Here is a 22,124-nt window from a genome sequence, read left to right on the forward strand (position 1 = left end):
GAACTATCATTTACATATAGCAAAATGTTCCTTGATCGTATATAAAGTCTAAGGAGTTTTAACAAATGCATAGTCACATAACCTCCTCCATCATCATGATAGAGGACATTCCTACCAGTCTCAAAAATTCTCTTTGAACTGCTGGAATTTTATATGAACTCTTTAGAAGAACCACAAAGAGCTATCGATGTTGGAGATTAAATAAAATATCCCCTTGCATCTTGATCTACTTAACGTATTTCTCCACAATGAATATTTCATTTTCTCTCAATCATAAGGCCCAGTCATTTGGTTGTGCTGCATTTTCTTTCGGAAATCTCAAAGCATTTAGCTGACAGGATTTCATTGTTATTCCCCAAAATACCTGGTCCAGCTCTAAAGACTGATGGATGCCCCAATTCAATGAAATCAATGCCTCTCTTCCCCACTTAAGCTGTATGTTTCTCTCCTTGATGTAGACTGTCATATAAACATGTTAACAGTGTTAGGTCTGCTGTTTTCAATGAGTTGGCTGTGATCAGGTAGACTTGGTGTCTTTCCCTTACGTATTGATTTCATTCCTCTGTAGTGACATTGAAAAAGCTCTACAACCTGGGACACTTGCTACATTTGGATTTGATTTAATGGATATGTGGAATGACACAGCAAACAAGTAAATGGCTAAATAAATGAATGCGTGAATGAATGAGTGCGCGACTGCCTCTATTTCATGGATGAGGCACCGTCTGAGAGGCACTGTGAGGTCAGGCAACTGGCAGAAAGCCACACACAGATGTCATAGCAGTGCCCAATCAGAAGCCAAGATTATTTTCTTTGCTTTCTCTCTTTAGCTATCAACTCTGTTACAACCCCCCCCCATAAAATACCAACAAAATAAAAATGGAAAAACAGACCACACACAAATTACATGGCTTTTTAAAATGGATTTAATGTGCAAAGAGTAACATGAGTAAAAATTTGGAGGGGTAGATTTTTCACTTGATAGACAAAATGCTTTCCTCTCTTACTCACTGGGAATCCTTCCTCTTCATTAAATGCATTCAGGAATACTTTTTTGGTAATACTCTTTGTGGTTTTTGCATAAAACACTTTGTATATATGTTCATTGTGTCCTTTTTAAAGCAGGCTTCTGTAGTGGAAAACACACACACAATTACGTTCACAGTTGCCCAGTATATTGTGACAAGTAGGAAGAGGATGCTAGAAAGGTTGTACATAGTGAGAGACCATCTATTGTTACACCTACACTTGCACTTTATTTCCTTTTTCTCTACATTTGGCCAGATCAGGAATGCATCTGATTAAATTTCCATTGAGAGGCTTTTTTCCCCCAGGAATCCATATCAACAGAATTTCAATGAGCCTAAAATAAAAAACATCCTGCATTTCACATGAAAGTCTGATGTAAATGGTCCTAACAACAAAAAGAAAAGAAAAGCAAACGATTAAAGTAACCCTTCTAAGGGGAGTCAACTGCTTTTCAGTGTGTCCGGAGCTGGTGCCCTCTCTCCATCAGCTGCTCAGATATTCATGAATCGCTGCGTCTTCCAGCGCCGCTTTCTCTCTCCCTCTGCTTTTCTGGCGCGGCTCTCCCGCTCTCCCTCCCTCCCTCCCTCTGGCTTCTGCTCTTTCTTACTCCTTCTCTCAGCTGCTTAACTACAGCTCCCACTGGAACTTGCACAATCAAAAACAGCTCTCCTCTCCAGCAGCCTCCAGAAACGCATCACCTGGAGCAGAGCGACTCTCCCAGCGCGCCCGCCGCAGAACCGCCAGGTAGCTGGGGGCGCGCAGGGGGTGCCCTTCTCCCAGTTGGCAGCAGCTGGAGCCTCTCCCCGGAATCCGCTGCATCCCGGGGTCCTGCAGCCGTGATGCCTGCGTGTCGGAGCAATGATGGAAAGAGAAAAGCCACTGCCCTTGGCAACTGAGAGTGGGGAGAGGTTGCTGCAGTAGCCGGTGCTGCAGAATGTGTGAGTGAAAACCTGAGCCCCGCTAGATTCTCCATCCCGCTCCGTCTTCGTTAACTATCTCCAGGAGGCAAACCGGGAACCAGATGCACTGACCAGGCGGGGGCCACCCTGGATTTATAACTGTGAACTCCCCACTGTGGAAAATGGTAAACAAAGACATGAATGGATTCCCAGTCAAGAAATGCTCAGCCTTCCAATTTTTTAAGAAGCGGGTAAGGACAGGTTTTGTTTGTTTCTTTTGTTTTCTGCTCTTGTCTGAAATGCATTTGATTGCCTGCTGGAGGTAAAGCCTAAGGTTTTGTTGCAGAACCTTGAATGGAAGCCGCGTCTCTGGTAGCCTCTGTCCAGCTGGGAAATGTACCTGCCTTGATGCAAATCTGTAGGTGGGGGTGCCTGAGGAGACTGGCTTTGGGAGAAGGGGGTTGGGCTGGGATGTCTTAAGGAGGGTTTGAGCTGGGAATGGGCATTTCTCAATCAAAGCCACAAGGCTGCAAGCAGTTTCAAAAAGAATTGGCCTGGGTACAGTTATGGCTAGGAATTTAGTCAAGGACTAATTCAGCAGTGTGCGCTGGCTGTGTCTTATCTCTGAAGGCTTCAACTTTTCTCACACCTTTCATTCACTCAGTCTCAAGTGCTGCATTATCATCTTCCTTCCTCAGAAGCAGCAGTTTCTGGCTTCCCAAATCCATCCAGCCAATAACTTGCTGAGTCTCTATCTTTGGTAAAAATAGCAAAGGACTAGAATGACCTTTTACAGAAATGATGGAATCCAGCATTTTAAATCCTCTTTCAAGTTGCCTTAATTTTACTTGGTAGGACCATCTTTCTTTTCGTCGGCAGTCTGAATTCAAGTGATAATACAGGGTTAGGCAGCTGTATACTTTTATTTCTTAAATTCCCTGTTCTTCCCTGTAAGAGGTTTAACCTTACATTGCTTGTAAATGAGCAAAAGGAAAAAAAGGAGGGGAATCTGTTTTGTGTGTTTCACAAGAAACTTGGTTCATTGTAATGGTCACACGGGAGATCTGCGTAAATCTGCAAATTTGTACACAAGTGGGAGGTAAGAAATGAATCATTGTTAAGTAACTGATGACTGACACTTTTATGGAGAGTTTCTTCAGCAAAAGACGTGTCCTCCAGCCCCTCGCTGCCCCAGCCCACTTAATACCCAGGGCAATTCCATCAAAATGGCTCTTTTCATTCATTCTTCTGTCCCTTCATTCAGGTCCTTTCTGTGTCATTCCTGAAACAGAGCCCTTCCTTAAGCCACCAGCAGAAAACATTGAATTACACTCTGGGCTAGACTACCTCTGGTGCCTTTACCTAGTGGGCAAGCTGGGAAGGCAAGGCTGGAAACGGCATGTCAAGCCCAGCCAGAGGGCGGGCACGGGTTCTTACACGCCTGTAACTGAGTTCTCACCAGTAAAGCAAAATCTTCCTGAAAGTCCATGGGCCAAAACATATGCATTAAAACCAAAGCGAAACCCACCCTGTCCTGGCCACTGCTCCTGGGAGCCTCATCACCGGGCAAGGTCTCTCACTAGAGGAGACTTAAGCTGAATCAAAGCAAGTCAACTTCTCAAGACTACCATCTTTCTTCACTTTCCCTGTAGCCAAGATATTTCCTTCCCTGTAGCCAAGATATTTCTTCCCAAACAAATGTTTTGCTGATAATAAAATGCTGTGGCCCATAATCCAGTATTTAAACTCTACTCTCTTAATTGATGGGAGAAGGGAAGGGGTGAGGGTGACATTGGAAATCTCCTCAGATATCTTTAATCAATCAAGTAGCTGTCAAGTAGATTTCTTTTTTTTTTTTTTTTTTTTTTTAGTTTTTCTTATTTTCTTTGTTATCGAAATCTAAAAACCGTGTTAGTTTGCTATCTGGTTTCTTTTTGCTTAACAGCATAATTTACAAATCATCTTCAGCCGGTGCCTCTGGAGGTTTTGGATTTTGCAAAGAACTAGCCAGGGCACTGATGTCTAATCTGAGTACTTTCAGAGAGAAAGAACAAGATACCTGGTGTGCTGCTTTATATCTGCCCTAGACCCTGGGTCTTCCACTTGCTGGGTTCTGATCAGAATGCCCCCTCCTGTTGTCCTTACTTCTTAAGGTCAGAAACTAAGCAGAAAGTGAATTTGTGCCAAGTCATAGATGACCGCAAAGGATAAAGCCCTTTTTTTTTTGCCCATAAGTTTGCTTTTCCAAAAGTTCCTTTCAGTTTTTATGTGACTTTGCTTTTTGTTCTGTTTTGTTAGGTCTGGGTTTTTAATTACACTGCTAATATGTAAATAAATGTGTCAAGCATTAAGGTAACACCCATGTAAATCCCATCTCCTCCCTAATCTTCCTCCCTTCTCCAGGGTAACTCTTGCTACCGTGTTGGTCTATACTTTCCAGACCTTTTCTATGCATCTGCATACACATTTAGCCTTTGTTTTCAGCTAAGAATAATCCATTTTTCTTATACTCTATTGTTGAAGTTCCACGCATTTCTGCATATTTTATTTTTAACCTAGCTAGACAGTCTTACAAAGAGAATCTTTGTCCGATGCCCACGTTAAACCATTAATAGATCTTGGGGGGGGGGCGGGGGAAACAAGATTTTTAGGGCTTACTAAAAACAAAGAGGTCTGGGCCCAAATTTTGATGGCAGAAATCTTCGTGCTTCCTGTGCCTTTGAGACATTTCGAAAGGAACATAAGAAGGTCACCAAAGTGGAATATAGATGATTCACCTTGTCATTCACTTAGAAGAGGAAGTACGGCACATTTATTGAGTGTTTACTATGTTCTAGAATTTATGGGTTGAGTGCTTTACCTGTATTGGCTCATTTCAACCTCATAGTCACCCTATATAGTAAGAAAAGCTATTAAATGTACAAAGTGTGGTGGAGATACTGAACAACCAACCCAAGATCACTTAGCTAAAATGTAGCAGAATCAAAATTGAAACTTTCTTTGACCCAAATCCCATACTCTGAATCCACTTTATATTTCAAATCATGTTCCCACTCTTTATTTTTTCTAACAATCTTTTTTTCCCCAAATGAAATCTTTATGCCATTCCCCAATTTATTTTTTTATTTTACCTATTTATCTTTTTGGCTTTTTAGGGCCGCTCCTGTGGCATATGGAAGTCCCCAGGCTACCAATCGGAGCTGCAGCTGCCAGCCTACACCACAGCCACAGCAACACTGTGGGATTCAAGCCTCGTCTGCAACAGGATCCCCTACCCACTGAGTGAGGCCAGAGGTGGAACTCACGTTCTCGAGGGTACTAGTCAGGTTCATTACCACTGAGCCATGCCTGGAACTCCTGCCATTCCCAATTTATAAAACCTATGAAGGCAGCCAACCCCCATTCAACAAACCTCTCAAATTTCCTTTCCAATCCTCAGTATAACTGAGGCAGCACTAGGGAAGCCAGCTTCTAGAAACACAATCTGAAGAAAGGCAGTCCTGGTGCTTGTTCTTCCAAATCCTTTAGTCTTAAGGTTTCCACCCTCATGTCTTCAAAGCGCAACTAAAACAGCTTAATTTCATTTAGTTGAAAATTGTTAAGCTAAACTCGATAAGAGTTCTACTTTCATTCTCTATGGGTTAATGATAACCCATGCCTATGGATCATGTTTTATTCTTAGAGTCTCTGAAACGTTAAGATGAATGGGAAAAAATGTCCTTATCTAGTTTTATTGTCACAGTCCAAGAGCTTAAAAAGTTATCAATTGTACTTTTAAAGATAATCCATTTTCATGGATTTAAAGATTTGTTCATGCTTCAGATTCTTGCATTATGACTCAGAAATGACAGCAAATGACATTATCTTCAACCTGATAATATATTTTGGAAATTATCTTCAACCTGATAATATATTTTGGAAATACCTTAGGTAGGTAAAAAAGACTTCTGCAGACAGAATTACATCTTCTTTTGTAAAATTTTAAAGGCTAACTTTCCACTATAGAATTTTGGATTTGGAATGAACCTTAAAAATCCTTTCATTAACCTCCTATTTGAAAGGAGGTTTTGAGAAAACTGAGTACCTGGCAGGTGAATCACCTACTCAAATTGAAATGAGGCTAAGCCACCCCTCACAGGTATGGTTTTCACTTCACTTCCAAATAAAGTATGCTTTCATCTTTATTATGCTCTCAAACTAGTTCAGTACTTCATGCCTCATTCTTTTTTTTTTTTTTAAGCAAATAGAGTAGGAGCAAAATCCAGCTCTTGTCTTCATAGAGCTGCCTCATGACCACCAACTTTGACAAGACGCTTCTTGTCAAACTTGTCTTGACTCGGTATGTCCTGATTTTGCGCATTTGAACAGTCCCTTGCATTGTTCTTTGCTAACAATGTATTTTATAACAACTATGACTTCTTTGGCACTAATATTGCTGAGCATCGTTTAAGAGGCTTAAGTATTACATATTTAGTTTCTCAAACAGGAAATGTCTAAAGGGATACACTTTTGTTATCCTGATATCATAGATGAAGAAGGTGAGGTGGGCAGAGGTGGAGGAAGTAGTCATACATCACACAGTAGCAGTTCATGGCGGAGTCAAGGTTTGCATCAAAACACCTGGCGGCAGAGTCCATGTCCTTAACCACTGTACAGCCTGTCTGTGATGCTAAACAATCCAGTGTGGTCAGAGGAAATATGAAGAGTTCTTTTTTTTTTTTTTTTTTTTTTTTTTTTTTGTCTTTTTGCCTTTTCTAGGGCCGCTCCCTCGGCACATGGAGGTTCCCAGGCTAGGGGTATAATCGGAGCTGTAGCCACCGGCCTACGCCACGGCCACACGCTGGCCTACACCACAGCCACAGCAACGTGGAATCTGACCCGAGTCTGCGACCCACACCACAGCTCACGGCAACGTCGGATCCTTAACGCACTGAGCAAGGCCAGGGATCAAACCCGCAACCTCATGGTCCCTAGTCGGATTCGTTGACCGCTGAGCCACGACGGGAACTCTGAATTGAAGAGTTCTGATGGCCCTCGCCTCTTCCTTCCTCTACAAATGATTGGAACAAAGCAAAAGGTTTCAGCCTGATCATAATGCTTACTTTCGCAGAGCTGAGAGATGAAATTCATCTCCTCTGAGGTGGTTATTTTCCACCGCTATTCCATAAACTGCACCTCTTTACATGTATTTCCTTTTACGATTCTACTACGTCTGTTTAAAGCATTTGAATTGGGGGAGTTCCCATTGTGGCTCAGCGGTAATGTAATTGACTAGTATCCATAAGGATTCGGGTTCGATCCCTGGCCTCGATCATTGGATTAAAGAACCAGCATTACTATGAGCTGTGGTGTACGTTGCAGATGCAGCTCGGATCCCACATTGCTGTGGCTGTGGCATAGACCTAGACTGGCAGCCCTAAAAAGCATATGGGTTGGAGTGATAGTGAGACAGAATACTAACTCAGGTAGTCAGTGTAGGAGCTTGGGCTTCAATGCATTCTTTGGTATGGCCATTGATTAACATTTGTGGCTTAAGGACTCCAGGGAGTAACATCCCCACAGGCCTTGTTTACTGTAGGGAGTGTACCTATGCCCAGATGGACATTAATCCCTAATCCCCTGTGACAATTTACGGGAAGAAAAGAGCAAAGAAACCATCAGATTTATGGGACATTTCCACCACTGAGACCCATATTGGACAAGGACTGATGTAGGTAACTGGGCAAGGCCAATGAGAGAAAACTGCATCTTTCAGGACCCTATGTTGGTGCCCCCTGCCCATTATTAAGGGACTAAAAACCCCTATAGGACAACAGAGAGAGAGGGCTTTTCTCCCCCCTTCACAGTAGCCCTGGGAGCTCTTGGCTTTCCTGTAATAAAGACTTTGCTTGCTTGCTGCCTGTGTGTTCACGAAGTTCATTCTTCAGCTGCGCAAACAAGAACCTGGATTCCGGTAACATCTTTCTGGCGTCAATAACAAAAGTCCTTTTCTTATGTGAAGCACTTTATGTCTTCTCAGAGGGTTAAGTTTTATTGAGTGTTTACTAGTGTGGCACTTTATTAGTATAATCCTCACATGGCTGCATTATGCATTATTTCACAGCCAACGAAACTGAAGGTCAGAGACATTAAGTAACTAGTGAAAGTAATGGTGCTAGAAAGAGGTGGAGCCAGAATCCAGACTTAGGCAGTCAGCTGTAGCATCACCAGTATTTCCATTTGCACCATAATGAGGCTAATGCCAATGCAGCTTGGCTCTCCCCACTGGAAATTACCTGTAAAGATGATCCAGAGAGGATTCTGTGTGTTGGGGCAGGGAAGTTGGGGTTGGGAGGGGTGGGCGTCCTATGGTCACAGCTATGTTGAGTTACATTTCCCACATGACTCCTGAGGGCAGTAGGAATCAGAAGTCTGGCTCAGATTTCTCCAAGTATATCTGATCCTACTTCCTAGAACCATGATGGAGATTTGAATGGCTTCTATTTGCATTCTTCTGACGTAGTTAAAATCAGAGCTGTGTGAGTCCCTCCTGTGTGCACACAATAGCACAACACACAGCCCCAGTTACACTGCCCTATAATATTAGGACCCTCGGAGCTGCCACAGGGCAGGAAGGGTCTTAAGGACAGAGGAGCTGTTACCTTGTTCACTGTATCCTTATTGGTCAAACTATGTTCATTGAGTGAAAGCATGAATAAAATGAATGACCAAATCCTTGTATTAATTTGTCTCTAAGTCCTTGCCTTGTCCTCCTCTTCCCCCTTCTTCTGTCTTAAGACAGATTAATGGCTTAAGAATCTAATGCATTTTAGTTCTGTGTTTGGATACGGATTATATATAAATGAAGACTTTGCAAAATCACTCAAATATGGTTCAAAGACAAGTTGGCACTACCCTTAACAGCTGGCAGGTACTTAGGGAAACGTGAACTCAGCTCATTTAAGCATCAGTGCCCACACCACGACTTCTCTTCTGTAACACTTTTCCTGTCAGGACAAACAAGACAGACATAGTCATGATTCACTAAACCCTTTTGATTTTATATATAAATCACTGACTTCAATACTATACAGTTCTGCATTATGTATTTCCCAGCTGGAATCCTTGAAACATTTTCCAATTATTGTTTTTCCCCATTTTTCCATGCTGTCTTAGGAGCTACTAAGTGTGAGAAATGTTTGAACTCAAGCAGTTTTGTTTGTTTGCTTGTTTCTTTATCTTTTCATTTTTAGAGCCACACCTGAAGCATATGGAAGTTCCCGGGCTAAGGGTTGAATTGGAGCTGCAGTTGTCAGCCTACACCGCAGCCAACCCTGGATCTGAGCCACATCTGCCATCTATGCCGCAGCTTGTGGCTATACCAGAACTTTAACCTACTGAGTGAGGCCAGGGATCAAAGCCATGTCCTCACTGACACTATATCAGGTTCTTAACCCACTGAGCCACAACGGGAACTCAAGAGGATATTTTTTCTGCTTTGACCAGTGAGTGTTAGAGCATTTGGACTGGAACAGGGGCTGCTGGCCCAGTGTGGCTGTGCTGGGGAAATACTCTTGAGTACCACAGAACACAGGTGAGGAGCCAATGTCATATAAAGGTATTTGTCACCGTAGCAGCTCTCGAGAAAGCCCTGTGATAGTTAGGCTCTCGCTTTGCAGCAGTGCTGGAGAAATACTTTGAATGGAAAGTGAATTCTTTGAAAGTTCCATTTTTTGAAGAACTGATGCTAAAATGCTATTGCCGTATATAACACTGAGGTAAGAAACATTCTGAGTGCACCCATATTATATGATCTTGGATGCTCAAACAGAGAAAGCCAATCGGGAGTTTCCACTGTGGCTCAGCAGTAAGAAACCCAACTAGTATCCATGAGGACTAGAGTTCAATCCTTGGCCCTGTTCAGTGGTTAAGGGTCTGTTGTCTCCATGAGCTGTGGCACAGGTCGCAGATGCAGCTCAGATCCGGTGTCTCTGTGGCTGTGGTGTAAGCCAGCAGGTGCAGCCCTAAAAAGAGAAAAAAAACAAAAAAACAAAAAACAAAAACGTAAAGCAAATCTAAAATGGAACACAGAGAGCCATTTGGAGATTTTTTATTATAAAAGCATAAGGGGAAGACCTCTATAGGAACTGAATTGATAGGAAAGCTTAATCAGTAATTTAGGTGAAGCTAAAGATAGTTCCTAAGAGGAAATATCGTGAAGCCATATTTTTGAAGAGTGATTTTTTTTTTTTTTCTTTTTAGGGCCACATTTTCAGCAAATGAAGTTCCCAGGCTAGGAGTCAAATCAGAGTTGCAACTGCCGGCCTACATAACAGCAACTCAGGATCCAAGCCATATCTGTGATCTACACCACAGCTTGCAGCAATGCCAGATCTTTAACCCACCGAACGAGGCCAGGGATCAAACCTGCATCCTCACAGATAATAGTCAGGTTCTTAACCTGCTGACCCACAACGGGAACTCCTGAACTGTGATTTTTTTTTAATGCGTACTTTAGAAGTAAGTCCAAAAAGTGAAGGAATAGATGTCAACATGCTACACATTGGCAGATAAAGAGAAGATAAGGACCTAGAGTGGGATGCTGTTTCCTGCTAACTGGGGCCCTGGTTCCTAGCTTGGAGCGTGGAATCATTGGCTCCCCACCAACGCAAAGGGATAAAAACCTTTATCCCTTCCGTGGGGTTTAAGAAAGCTAAGTTTGTAGGACAAACAGTTTCCCAAAGGGCTTTCACTGAAGCACGGTCACTGCCTCTCTGCAGAGCTGCATTCTTCCATTCTTCCTAGCAGGAAAGCAGGCTTCCCAGACCGTTAGTCTCAGAGCATCCGCCTGACCCACGAGCAAGAAGGGCAGTTGCAATGACCGACCCACGTCCTTGGTCTAAGGGCAGGTGGACCCAGCAATTGGCCAGGTTCCTCTGGCAGACTGCACAGTGAGCTGGCAAATTTTAAAAGCGTTAAGTGTGCGATGAAGAGGAGGAGGAGGCAGGAGGGGGACAGTAGGGAGGGCAGACAGCCAGGCAAGTTAGATGCTGCTTCAGCTTCCTTCTGCAGCAGTGCCGGCGTTTGCAGAAAGGATTACTGTTAGAGTTTGTTTTCTTTCACACCTATTTCTTTGCAGCATTCAAAAAATGATTTCATAAGAATTTACAACAAAGAGAAATGAAAACCAAGGCTGTAACTAGGACGGTAGGAATCTTCTCCTTGGTGGTGCAAGATGCCAAAATATTACTCTAATTGCTTTTCAGAGCCCGCTGTGACATTTTTCTGGGAAGAGTCCGCTAAGCTATTTTTAGAGCGTTGGAGTCACCTTGGTGTCTTTTCTCTTCCCAGGTCAGGTCATTCCCCCAAAATGCCATTTTTTGGGGTAATGACTGGTCATAAGGTTCTTTCCTTTTCCTCTTCAATCTTGGTCTACCTTCTGCTCTTCTTCCTCTTTTTCTTTTTCTTCTTCTTTTTGCTCTCTCTCTCCCTCCACCCCTCTCCCTTTTTCGCTCTTCCGTCTTTGAAGGATAAACATACATCAAGCCAAAGATAGAAAAGCCTGATGTGAAATACCCCTAATGCCTGTTCCATTGAAAACAGAAGCCGTGTTTTTCTTACCCGGTGGCTTTAGGAACATCTTGCCATCTATGAGTCTATTAGATGAAGTCCACTGGTTTTAACTCTGAGATTTTAGACCTCCAAGATTTTAGTTTCTAGAAATAGCAAGGTAAAAAGAGCCCCAAATAGTTAAAATATTTTAAGACTCAAATCTTTGAGGATCAACATTAAAATATCCCAAGAAGGAAAAAAGAAAATAAAGTTAACTTTTTTAGAAGTAAAAATAAATAAAAATGTGTATTTTTTTATTTTTTGTCACAAAAATGCATCTTTTCATTGAATGATCTTTCAGAAAAATGACCACATTTCCTCTGAACTCTGAATCCTCCTGGACCAGTAGTAACTTGGTTTATATTGTAGGAAAAGAGTATAAGAATGAAAACTGTGATATTACTTCTAGGGTGGTTAAAAAGATCCAGGTAAAGCTAAGTAGCAAAACAGTGGAGAGATACTGTAAAGGAAAAACATTAAAAATGAACTCTATTGGGAGTTCAGGTTGTGGCATAGCAGAAACGAATCTGACTAGCATCCATGAGAATGCGGGTTTGATCCCTGGCCTCAGCTCAGTAGGCCAGGGATCCGGCATTGCCATGAGCTGGTGTATAGGTGTGTATACACCATATACACGTGGTGTATAGGTTGCAGACATGGCTTGGATCCTGCGCTGCTGTGGCTGTGACATAGGCCAGTAGCTGTAGCTCTGATTCGACCCCCTAGCCTGGGAACTTCCATATGCCGTGGGTGCGGCCCTGAAAAGCCAAAAAAAAAAAAAAAAAAGGAACCCTATTTACAGTCTTATATCTCTGAAACCTAGACTATAAACCTTCCAAGGGCAGAGATCCTTTTTCTTTAGGGCTGCACCCATGGCATATGGAAGCTCCCAGGGTAGGGGTCGAATCAGAGCTGAGGCTGCCAACCTTCACTGCAGCTCATGGAACACGGGATCCTTAACCCACTGAGTGAGGCCAGGGATGGCACCCGAGCCTTCATGGATAATGGGTTTACCACTGAGCCATGATGGGAACTCCCCCTGAGGGCAGAGATCTTGTCTTTTTGTCTGAGTGTCTGGTACATAGTAGTACCAGTGTGTTTGTATGTGTGTGTGTGTGTGTATTATATATACCAATAATATATATTGAATGAATCAATAAAAACAAATTAAAGGCTTGGGAAGGAGGTATCATGTGTAATTGTAATACCACCACTCAAATAGTAAATAGAGAAGGTATTGATAAAGAGAGGGAGTAGGGATTTAAAGAAACTCTCAGTGTGATTTCCACTGCTTCCAAGTAGTGCCGTCTGGCATTGCAACAAATAAAACTGAAGAAGAACTAGAACCCGAGGCCTTAATGAATAAAATACTCTAACACAGGAGATCCCTCTGTGGCGCAGTGGGTTATGGATCCATTGTTGCTGCAGCCGCGGAGCAGGTCACAGCTGCAGCTTAGATTTAATCCCTGGCCTAGGAACATCCCTATGTCGTGGGCACAGAGGAAAAAAATAAAATAAAAATAAAATAAAATGCTCTTCACACAAGCAATGAAATGACATTTTTGTTTGCTCAGGCTTGATGGAAACTAGATTAGAACACTGAATTCTAAACTGATTTCTATTTTGATGACTAGTTTGGCATTTTTATGATGCTAGATATAATCTTTTAAAATTCTTGTCACAAGTTGGAGGGCTTGATTTATGAATACTCATATCTTGTACATCAGCTTTACTATGATTAACAAGAAAAGCTTACTGAATATATTATTGGTTGACTGAGAATATGTTTAATGGAATTATAAAGCTTTAAGGAGCTAAAAAATATCAAAGACGTCTATGGCCCTTTAATTCATGCAGTTAGATTACATAATTTCTAATTCATTCCTGGATGAGACGTGAGAGAATCTTCCAGAAACTGTCTTTGGTTTTCACAGAGAAATACAGTTTGTATCCGTTGGTTAGGACTGCCATACTTAAAGTGGCTTAAACAAAAAAACTGTATTGCCTCATAGTTCTGGGAGCTGGAAGTTTCAGGGAAAGGGGTCAGCAGAGTTGGTTCCTCCTTTGGGCTGTGAGGGAAGAGTCTGTCTCAAGCGTCAATAACAAGGGTTTTTCCTTAGGATTGAAGCTTCAGTTACATCTCAAATGGAGGAACACCCCCCCAATAGGATAGACTCTAAGGCATAATTTTTACCTTCTTAAAACTATTTGTTAGTTCTTGGAAACAAACTATTGCAGAAAAATCTGTAGTACTGGAGAGTATCAGGTGAGACAGAGGTATGTGGCACACAAGAATAATCTGTTTTTAAAAAGATGGTAATGTGTTCAAAGTGGGAAATAAGTCGTAACTGGGAAAAAATTGCTGTTACATATTACGTAATAAAGCCTTAGGAACTTGATGGCTGACAAGATGTCTAATATTGCCTTTAAGAGCTTGCAACTAAATAATAAGGAACTATAAATGAATTTCTCCAAAGAACATCAATACAATTGCTTTCTCTTCTAACCATTTAACCTCAAAGATTAAATGCTACATAGTAAGAACTAGGACCTGGCACTTTCTGTGTACAGGGCCTTGCTTATCAGCTTTGGCAAAGCAGATATGATTAAATTATTTGTTCTATCGGTCAGCTTCTACGCAGAAGGGCCCACACCTTCTCACCTTGCCACTAATAAGATGGGGAAGCCATTGCTAATAATTAATCTTCGAGGTCAAAATGAATACATTCAATTGGAGCTTTGAGAGTAACCCTTCAGACCTAATCTCAATTAGGTGGAACTTTTTTATCTGGTATCTTGACCGTTAGCTCTTGCACTACATATTTTATTCTTTTCTAAAAATTAGAGCCATGAAAATTTTTAACAAGATTTTCCTTCCTAAAGTCATCATCCTTCAAACAACAGATTCAGAATTAGGGCTGAAACTCCCCCCACCTTTTTTTTGTATTATCACCATCCATAAACAACAGGAATTGAGCACCTACATGTGTTAGGCATTATTGTGGGAATACAGATATAAGAAATTACATTTTCAGGGTTCCTGCTGTGACTCAGTAGGTTAGGAACCTGACAAGCATTCATGAGGATGTGTGTTAGATCCAGGGCCTGGCTCGGTGGGTCAAGGATCAAGCATGGCTGTGAGCTGTGGTGTAGGTATAGACACAGCTCAGATCCCGAGGTGCTATGGCTGTGGTGTAGGCCAGCAGCTGCCGCTCTGTCTGATTCAACCCCTAGCCTGGGAACTTCCATATGCCGAGGGTGTAAGAAAGAAAGAAAGAAAGAAATTACATTTTTCTTCAATCTCCCCATCTTATCACGTCCCCAGGAACTTGGATCACATCTCCCTATTATATATTCTTTATATCTCTCTGTAGTTTTCTTTTTATGGCATCGGTCAATCTTTAACCATATATTGATGTAGCTATTAATGTCCTTAACAGTAATTAATATCCCCCTGGACTATGATCTCTATGGGCACAAAGACCTTCTCTGTCTTTTGCTTCTAATTATACCCACGGAGCTTGGCACCGGGAAGGTTATCAATGCATCCTATGGATACAAATAAAAAGGTAGAATTTTATGAAATTCTGATTATGGGGGAGAAGAAAGAGGAGTTAATCATAAAACCCATATTGATAAGAAAAGTCCCTTACATTTTCTTCTGCTTTGTTTTAATGGGGGCATGTGATAAGACTCTACGTCTGAGACACATTCGTATTCCAAATACATCCCTTTGGAAGCCGTTTTCTTTTTTATCATTTACTGTTCCCTGTGAAGAGATCCACATTATAAATTGCCCTTATAATTTAGCAGGAGGTTAAAGATTTTTCTTTTCTGAAGAAAATCGCAGTTAGCGTAATATAATCCCCCAGGTTTGCCTCAGTTGCCAGGAAACTTAAGGCTAAATTTAAAGGTAAATTTCAGTGAACGAATTAGATCTTTAGAAATGACTTCCCAGTGGCTGAATTTTGTTGTGAGCTTGTGTTTTTAACTCTCTTCTTATTTATATCTCACTGTAATCTGCCTCAGCTGTTCTTAAAGGTAAAATAGAAGGTATATCACATAAATAAAAAAGCAAAAAGACCTATCAAGGAATAATTCCAAATATTAAAAGTAAGGAGTTCCCATCATGGCTTAGCAGTAACAAACCCGGCTAGTATCTATGAGGACGTAGGTTTGATCCCTGGCCTTGCTCAGTGGGTTAAGGATTTGGTGTTGACGTGAGCTGTGGTTTAGGTCACAGACACGGCTAAGATCTGGCGTTGCTGTGGCTGTGGTGTAGGCCAGTGGCTACAGCTCCCATCTGACCCCTAGCCTGGGAACTTCCATATGCCGCAGATGCAGCCCTAAAAAGACAAAGAACAAAAAACAAAAAAATTAAAGGTAGATAACGATTACACAAATGTATTACCATGGTGATATGTAGCACACACAGAAGAAATGTTATTCTCAGCTATGAAGTACTGCTCTGCTAACTTTTCTTCTTGAAAATGCTGCTTGCCTCAGACTTAATGAAATTAACCACTGGCCCACAGAGCTAGCATTTAAACAGTAGGTTTATTATCTCAGATAGCCAACATAAGCCACTTGGGCTCATAGTAAAACTATAAGAATGTTTCCTCTCTGTCCCACCAAAACGGAGCGTATTTTTCCAAATTGTATCCAACTGTACTAAATTTGATTGCTACAACTATAATCTATAGCTGCATATAAATAAAATACCCCAAATTAATGACCAAATCAACCACTTTTTTTTTTTTTTTTTTGCTTATGATTTTATGATTCTATGAATTAGGAACTCAGGTTGACTCATTAGGGTGGCTCTGATCCATGTTGCTGGCTGGGTCATTCCTCAGCTGCATTCATCTGATGGCTAGGCTGGGCCGGAAAGTCCAAGGAAGCTTCCCTCTCAAGTTCGGTGCCTCACTGCTCCTCTTTTAGCCTCTTTCTCCCTCCATGTAGCTTGGCCTTCTTCCTCACAGCATCCTGCGCTTACCACAGTCAGACTTCTTAGAGGGCTGCTGGCTTCCAAGAGGACTGCTTCAAGAGAGTCCTGGGATCTGCCGATCTTGTAAGGATCTACAGTGTCTCTTCCAATGCATTTGATTCATTAAAAAAAGTCACAGGGCCAGCTCAGATTGGCTACGTGGAGGAATAAACTCCATCTCTCAGTGAGAAGAGCGACAATTTACTTTGACTGCTATTGAGTGTTTCTATTTGTGCCTTGGAAACACAGCATAATTTTCCAAATGGTGTCCGATTGTACTGAATTTATCTATAAGCTTGTAAAATCCAAACATTTTCAGTTATACTAAAAAGTAGAAGAGGAGTTCCCATTGTGGTGCAGGGGAAACAAATCCAAGTAGGAACCATGAGGTTGTGGGTTTGATCCCTGGCCTTACTCAGTAGGTTAAAGATCTGGCATTGCCATGAGCTGTGGCGTAGGTCGCAGACTCGACCCGGATCTGGTCTTGCTGTGGCTGGGGTGTAGGCCGGCAGCTGTAACTCCAATCGGACCCCTAGCCTGGGAACCTCCATATGCCGAGGGTACAGCCCTAAAAAGAAAAAAAAAAAAAAAAGTAGAAGAAACACTCAAACCCTTATAGCAAAAAGCTATTAAGGACTCCTATTAAGGGTCAGACAAAACCAGTTTGATTCTTAGCTACATTCTTACAAGCTTCATAACATTGGGCAAGTTATGTAATATTCTGAGCCTATTGGCTTATCTGTAAAATGGATTTAATGATAACACTTACCTCTTAGAACTGATTTGAGGATTAAAGGACATGCGAAGCATTTAGCCCTGGTGCTTGGTACATACTAAGAGCTCAAAACATGTTAGAGGATATCAAGACAGACCTCAAAATTATGACCTTTCTATACTTTTTGTTGTGGTATAAGTCGAGACTTTACTCACAAGTCTGTTTATAGACATGCTGCTATTAAAAAAACACTTACTTTTGGATTTTATTGCTAAAAGGTCATTTCTCAAAAGACCTCTGCATAGTCAGCAAGCTCACACTTTTGTTGAGTTATTTAGTTGTTTCCAGAGGTGTAGGAACTAGTGAGTATAATATAATTAATTTATCTTCAGAGCAACTGCAGTGGTCTAGCTTCATTGTCAAAATGACATTTCATTTTCCCAGGATCTCATTGAATCAAATGACACCAAATTACTCTGCTTTTTTAGCTAGATATGTGCAAGTCACTGAGGGAAGGACAGAGACCCAAACCCTTAGGTCCAACATGTAATTAGTTATTGATAACATTGAATCAATTTAATGGCAGGTTTTCTTTTCTAATCTGCCTTGCATTGCCAAGTCAAGACTTGATATGCATTTGAAATTCTAAAGAATGATCCATGTAATGCACGAACACTCAGATGATCTTTCAAATTCTTTTTTTGCTCTCATGAAAATATTTCTCATTAAACGTTCAAAAATGTGTATTGCAATGAATTTTCATTCCTCTGTTTGAAAACTCTGAGATCAAGCGCTTCTGTATTTCTTCTGTCATATGGATACTCATCCAGCCTCTTAACTTTTCCCTTTCTTGTCATGCTTCCTGGTGGACCACTTTCCCATGAAAGCCTCTGTGGCATAGCGCTGGCCAGGCTCTCCTCCTACCTCTGGGCTATTTCTTAGTTTTCTTTCAGGCTCCTTCTCTCCATCCTGGGGGACCCTTTGGGAATATAGGAATGGCTCAGGCTGAGTTGTTGGCTAATAGTCTGTTTTCCACTCTTATCATCTCTTTCTCTTTTCTCTCTCCCTCTGGTTCTCACTTTCTCACCTTCCCATACACTCTCCCGCCTCTCCCCTTCCTCCTCCTCTTGCAAAACACAAATTTATTCGTTCCTGTGCTTTAAATACAATCCATATGTTTTCCTTAAATTTATCAGTTCTCTAAAGGCCTGATTCCTAATCCCAGTTGCCTACTTAATATTCCCATTCAAATGTCTCACAGATCCCCTGAATTAATCATGTCCAAAAACTGAACTCTTGATTTTCCTTCCTCCTGAATTTTATTCCTTCTCCAGCTCAGTAAATGAAATTGCCATCAACTAATTTGTTAGAGCCAGGAACCTAAAAATCATTTCTCTTTCTAGTCGTCCAATATCAATGAAATAAATTCATCAGCATATCCTATTGAGTTTACCTCTAAAACAGATTTTTTTAAGCCCCCTCTGTTTATCTCCTGGGCCTTTGGTGCACCCCATCTTCTGGACTCTCTCTCTCTCTCTCTCTCTTATTTTTTTTTAAGGGCCACACTTGTGGCATATGAAGGTTCCCAGGCCAGGGGGTCAAATTGGAGCTGTAGCCACCAGCCTAAGCCACAGCCACAGCAATGCCAGATCCAAGCCAAATCTGCAATCTATGCCATGGCTTGGGGCAATGTCAGATCCTTAACCCACTAAGCGAGGCCAGGGATCGAACCCACATCCTTGTAGATACTAGCCAGGTTCTTAACCTGCTGAGCCTCAGTTGGAGCTCCTGGACTCCTTAATAAAGCCTTTTTTCTCTCACCTCCAAATCTACTCTTTCCTGCCTTTCATCTCCTTGGCTGTCCCATGAAGAAATCACAGCACTTAGTCAGATTATGGTAGTGAGGCTTTTGTGGCAGGGAAAAAGCCAGTGAAAGAGGAAAGAACTTCCCTGGAGTCTTAAAGAGAAATGGCAAACTTGGGATTAGAATTGGGATCCTTCTTTGTGGCCATAAACTCTTTTAGCCTCTCAGATATCTACTGTTATTGTTTGTTTTTCTACTTTTCTTGATTTACTTTCTCTATTTGAATTCAAGAAGCATTTTGTTTTGTGAAGAAGTGAGGTATTTGGATATTCTTGGGAACAGCTGATGCTAATGTGCTTTAGCTTAAATTACATTATTCCTCCCCACCTACCACGGGGCAAAAAAAAGCCATAGGAACTGGAAAACTACCAGAGGCTCCTAAAGCCTGTCAGAGGAAATGGCCTAATTCTTTCTTTGAAACTAGAACAAACAGACAGAGCCAAACACTGAGTATTAACAAACTGGAAATCTTTTTTCTATATTGTAAATCTTTTTTTTTTTTTTTTTCCGTCTTTTTAGAGCCACACCTGCAACACATGGAAGTCCCGGGATAGGGGTCAAATCAGAGCCGCAGCTGCCGGCCTATGCCACAGTCACAGTCACAGCAACTCAAGATCTGAGCCATGTCTGCGACCTACACCACAGCTCACAGCAACCCGGGATCCTTAACCCACTGAGCAAGGCCAGGGATAGAACCTGCATCCTCATGGATACTAGTGGGGTTCTTAACTCTGTAAGCCACAATGGGAACCTGGACATTTTTTAAAAAATGGTTTACTAAGCAGAAGCATAAAATAATCTTAAGGACAACATTTTTTTTTTTTTTTTTTTTTTTGGTCTTTTTGCCATTTCTTGGGCTGCTCCTGCAGCATATGGAGGTTCCCAGGCTAGGGGTCAAATCGGAGCTGTAGTCACCGGCCTACGCCAGAGCCACAGCAACATGGGATCTGAGCCGCATCTGCAACCTACACCACAGCTCACAGCAACACTGGATCCTTAACCCACTGAACAAGGCCAGGGATCAAACCCCCAACCTCATGGTTCCTAGTCGGATTCGTTAACCACTGAGCCATGACGGTAACTCCCCTAAATATTTTTTTAATTTTGTTAATTGTAGTTTAATATAATTTATACCTTTGTAATCCTATGTATTTTACTTAATTCATTAACAATTTATTCTAGGAAGGGATTTCTAGACTTTGCCAGATTGCCAGAAGGGATCTAGGCTCAAAAAGTCAAGAGGCCCTGTAGTCATTCCCCTTCCTTAGTCTGTTCTTCTGACCTTGAACTCTTCACTCTTGACCTGGCCAACACACACTCTCATTCCTCAGGGCAGGATTGAAAGGTAGCCCTTAAAAGTGCCTTCCCTGATCCTCCCAGATTGGGAGAACTTCCTGTCTGTTTCGTTAGCAGTGAACTTCCCTCAGTTATGGGTTGATTTCACTATGATTCAACAATCGTTTCACCGTTTGACCCTTAACACACACATAAGCTCTTTAAAATGAGCCCAGTGGCTTTATTCCTGTTATATCCGCTGTGCCCAACCCATAGATGTGTTTAGTTATTCTCTGTTCAACTCTGAGTGATTCTCACCACATTTTAGCAGCATGCCTTCCTGGGCCATTCATTCATACCAACATTTATTCTGAATCTGCTAGGTTCCTGGGATTTTCCAGGCCCTGGAAATAAGGCAGAGGTTATATAGAAAGTAATTCCTGACCTAGATGCTTACAGGCTCATGAAGGGAACTAGTCGATAAACAAAGTTTGGAAAGTGAAATATTCCAGTCACAGAAGAACACTACTGTGTGATTGCTGTAGTATAAGGTATCTAGAGTAGTCAAATTCACAGGGACAGAGAGTACCAATGGTGGGTGCCAGAGGCTGGGGGGAGGGGCTGTCAGGGATGAAGAGGTACTTTTTAATGGGGTACAGATTTTCAGTTTTGAAAGACTGGTCTGGAGATGGGTGGTGGTGATGGCACAACAATGTGAAGAACGGAACTGCACACTTAGAGATGTTTAAAATGGTAAATTTTATGTTATGTAAATTTCACTACAACATTTAAAGATTGGTCTGGAGATGGGTGGTGGTGATGGCACAACAATGTGAAGAACTGAACTGCACACTTAGAGATGTTTAAGATGGTAAATTTTATGTTATGTAAATTTCACTACAACATTTAAAAAGTAAAGCACGCTGTAGTAGATGGGAAACGTGCTAAAGAAAAATAAAGATGAGAAGGAGGAATAGGAAGGGCTGAGAGGTAAGAGGCTGGGACAGACCTCAGGGCTGTAGGATTTCTTACCTGTTTTTGTTCAGGGCCTGAGCTACAGGCACCCAAACCACATGTTTGGAAGAGGATTCAGAAAGCCCTAAATCTTTCATCTGATCATCCGTGGGTACTAAAGCAGAACTTTTGTAATACAAGTTGCTAAATTTCCAAGACTTGGATGCTTTTCATTCCTCCAGCACCTTCTGGAAAAAGCATACAGTCCATGAGTGAAATCCTCAGGAAGAATATTTGGCAACTCAGATTGTCACTTGGACCTACCATTTATCTTTTCCCGTCCACTTTTCAGTTTGACATAAGCATTTTGCCACTGCGCGTCATCAAAGAATTATGAGACGATTTGAGGAGGTGCATATGATTCATTTTTGAAAATCAGATAATTATATCTGATTTATGTCTTCAGTGTCCTCATAAATCACCTTAATATCCATGCTTCCTTGAGTTTGGCTTTATACAATTTACTTTCCTTAACTCAAAAAAGATAATCAGGTGTTCCCATCATGGCGCAGTGGTTAACAAATCCAACTAGGAGACATGAGGTTGCGGGTTCGATCTTTGGCCTTGCTCAGTGGGTTAAGGATCTGGCGTTGCCATGACCTGTGGTGTAGGTCGCAGATGCAGCTCGGATCCCGCATTGCTGTGGCTCTGGTGCAGGCCGGTGGCAACAGCTCCGATTCGACCCCAAGTCTGGGAACCCCCATATGCCTCGGGAGCGGCCCTAGAAAAGGCAAAAAGACAAAAAATAAT

General features: G+C 41.8%; 1 protein-coding gene across 1 annotated transcript in view; it reads left to right on the forward strand.

The window, feature by feature from the left end:
* The window catches only part of SGK1 (serum/glucocorticoid regulated kinase 1), a 127,834-nt gene continuing 107,197 nt past the window's right edge, over positions 1,488-22,124 (forward strand). The window contains exon 1 of the mRNA XM_021078492.1: positions 1,488-2,179. Within this exon, the coding sequence (XP_020934151.1) occupies positions 2,111-2,179 (69 nt within the window). The 5' untranslated portion in view covers positions 1,488-2,110. The remainder of the gene's footprint in view (positions 2,180-22,124) is intronic.

The sequence above is a fragment of the Sus scrofa genome, chromosome 1 (assembly GCF_000003025.6).
Source record: "Sus scrofa isolate TJ Tabasco breed Duroc chromosome 1, Sscrofa11.1, whole genome shotgun sequence".
In the NCBI taxonomy this organism is placed as follows: Eukaryota; Metazoa; Chordata; class Mammalia; order Artiodactyla; family Suidae; genus Sus; species Sus scrofa.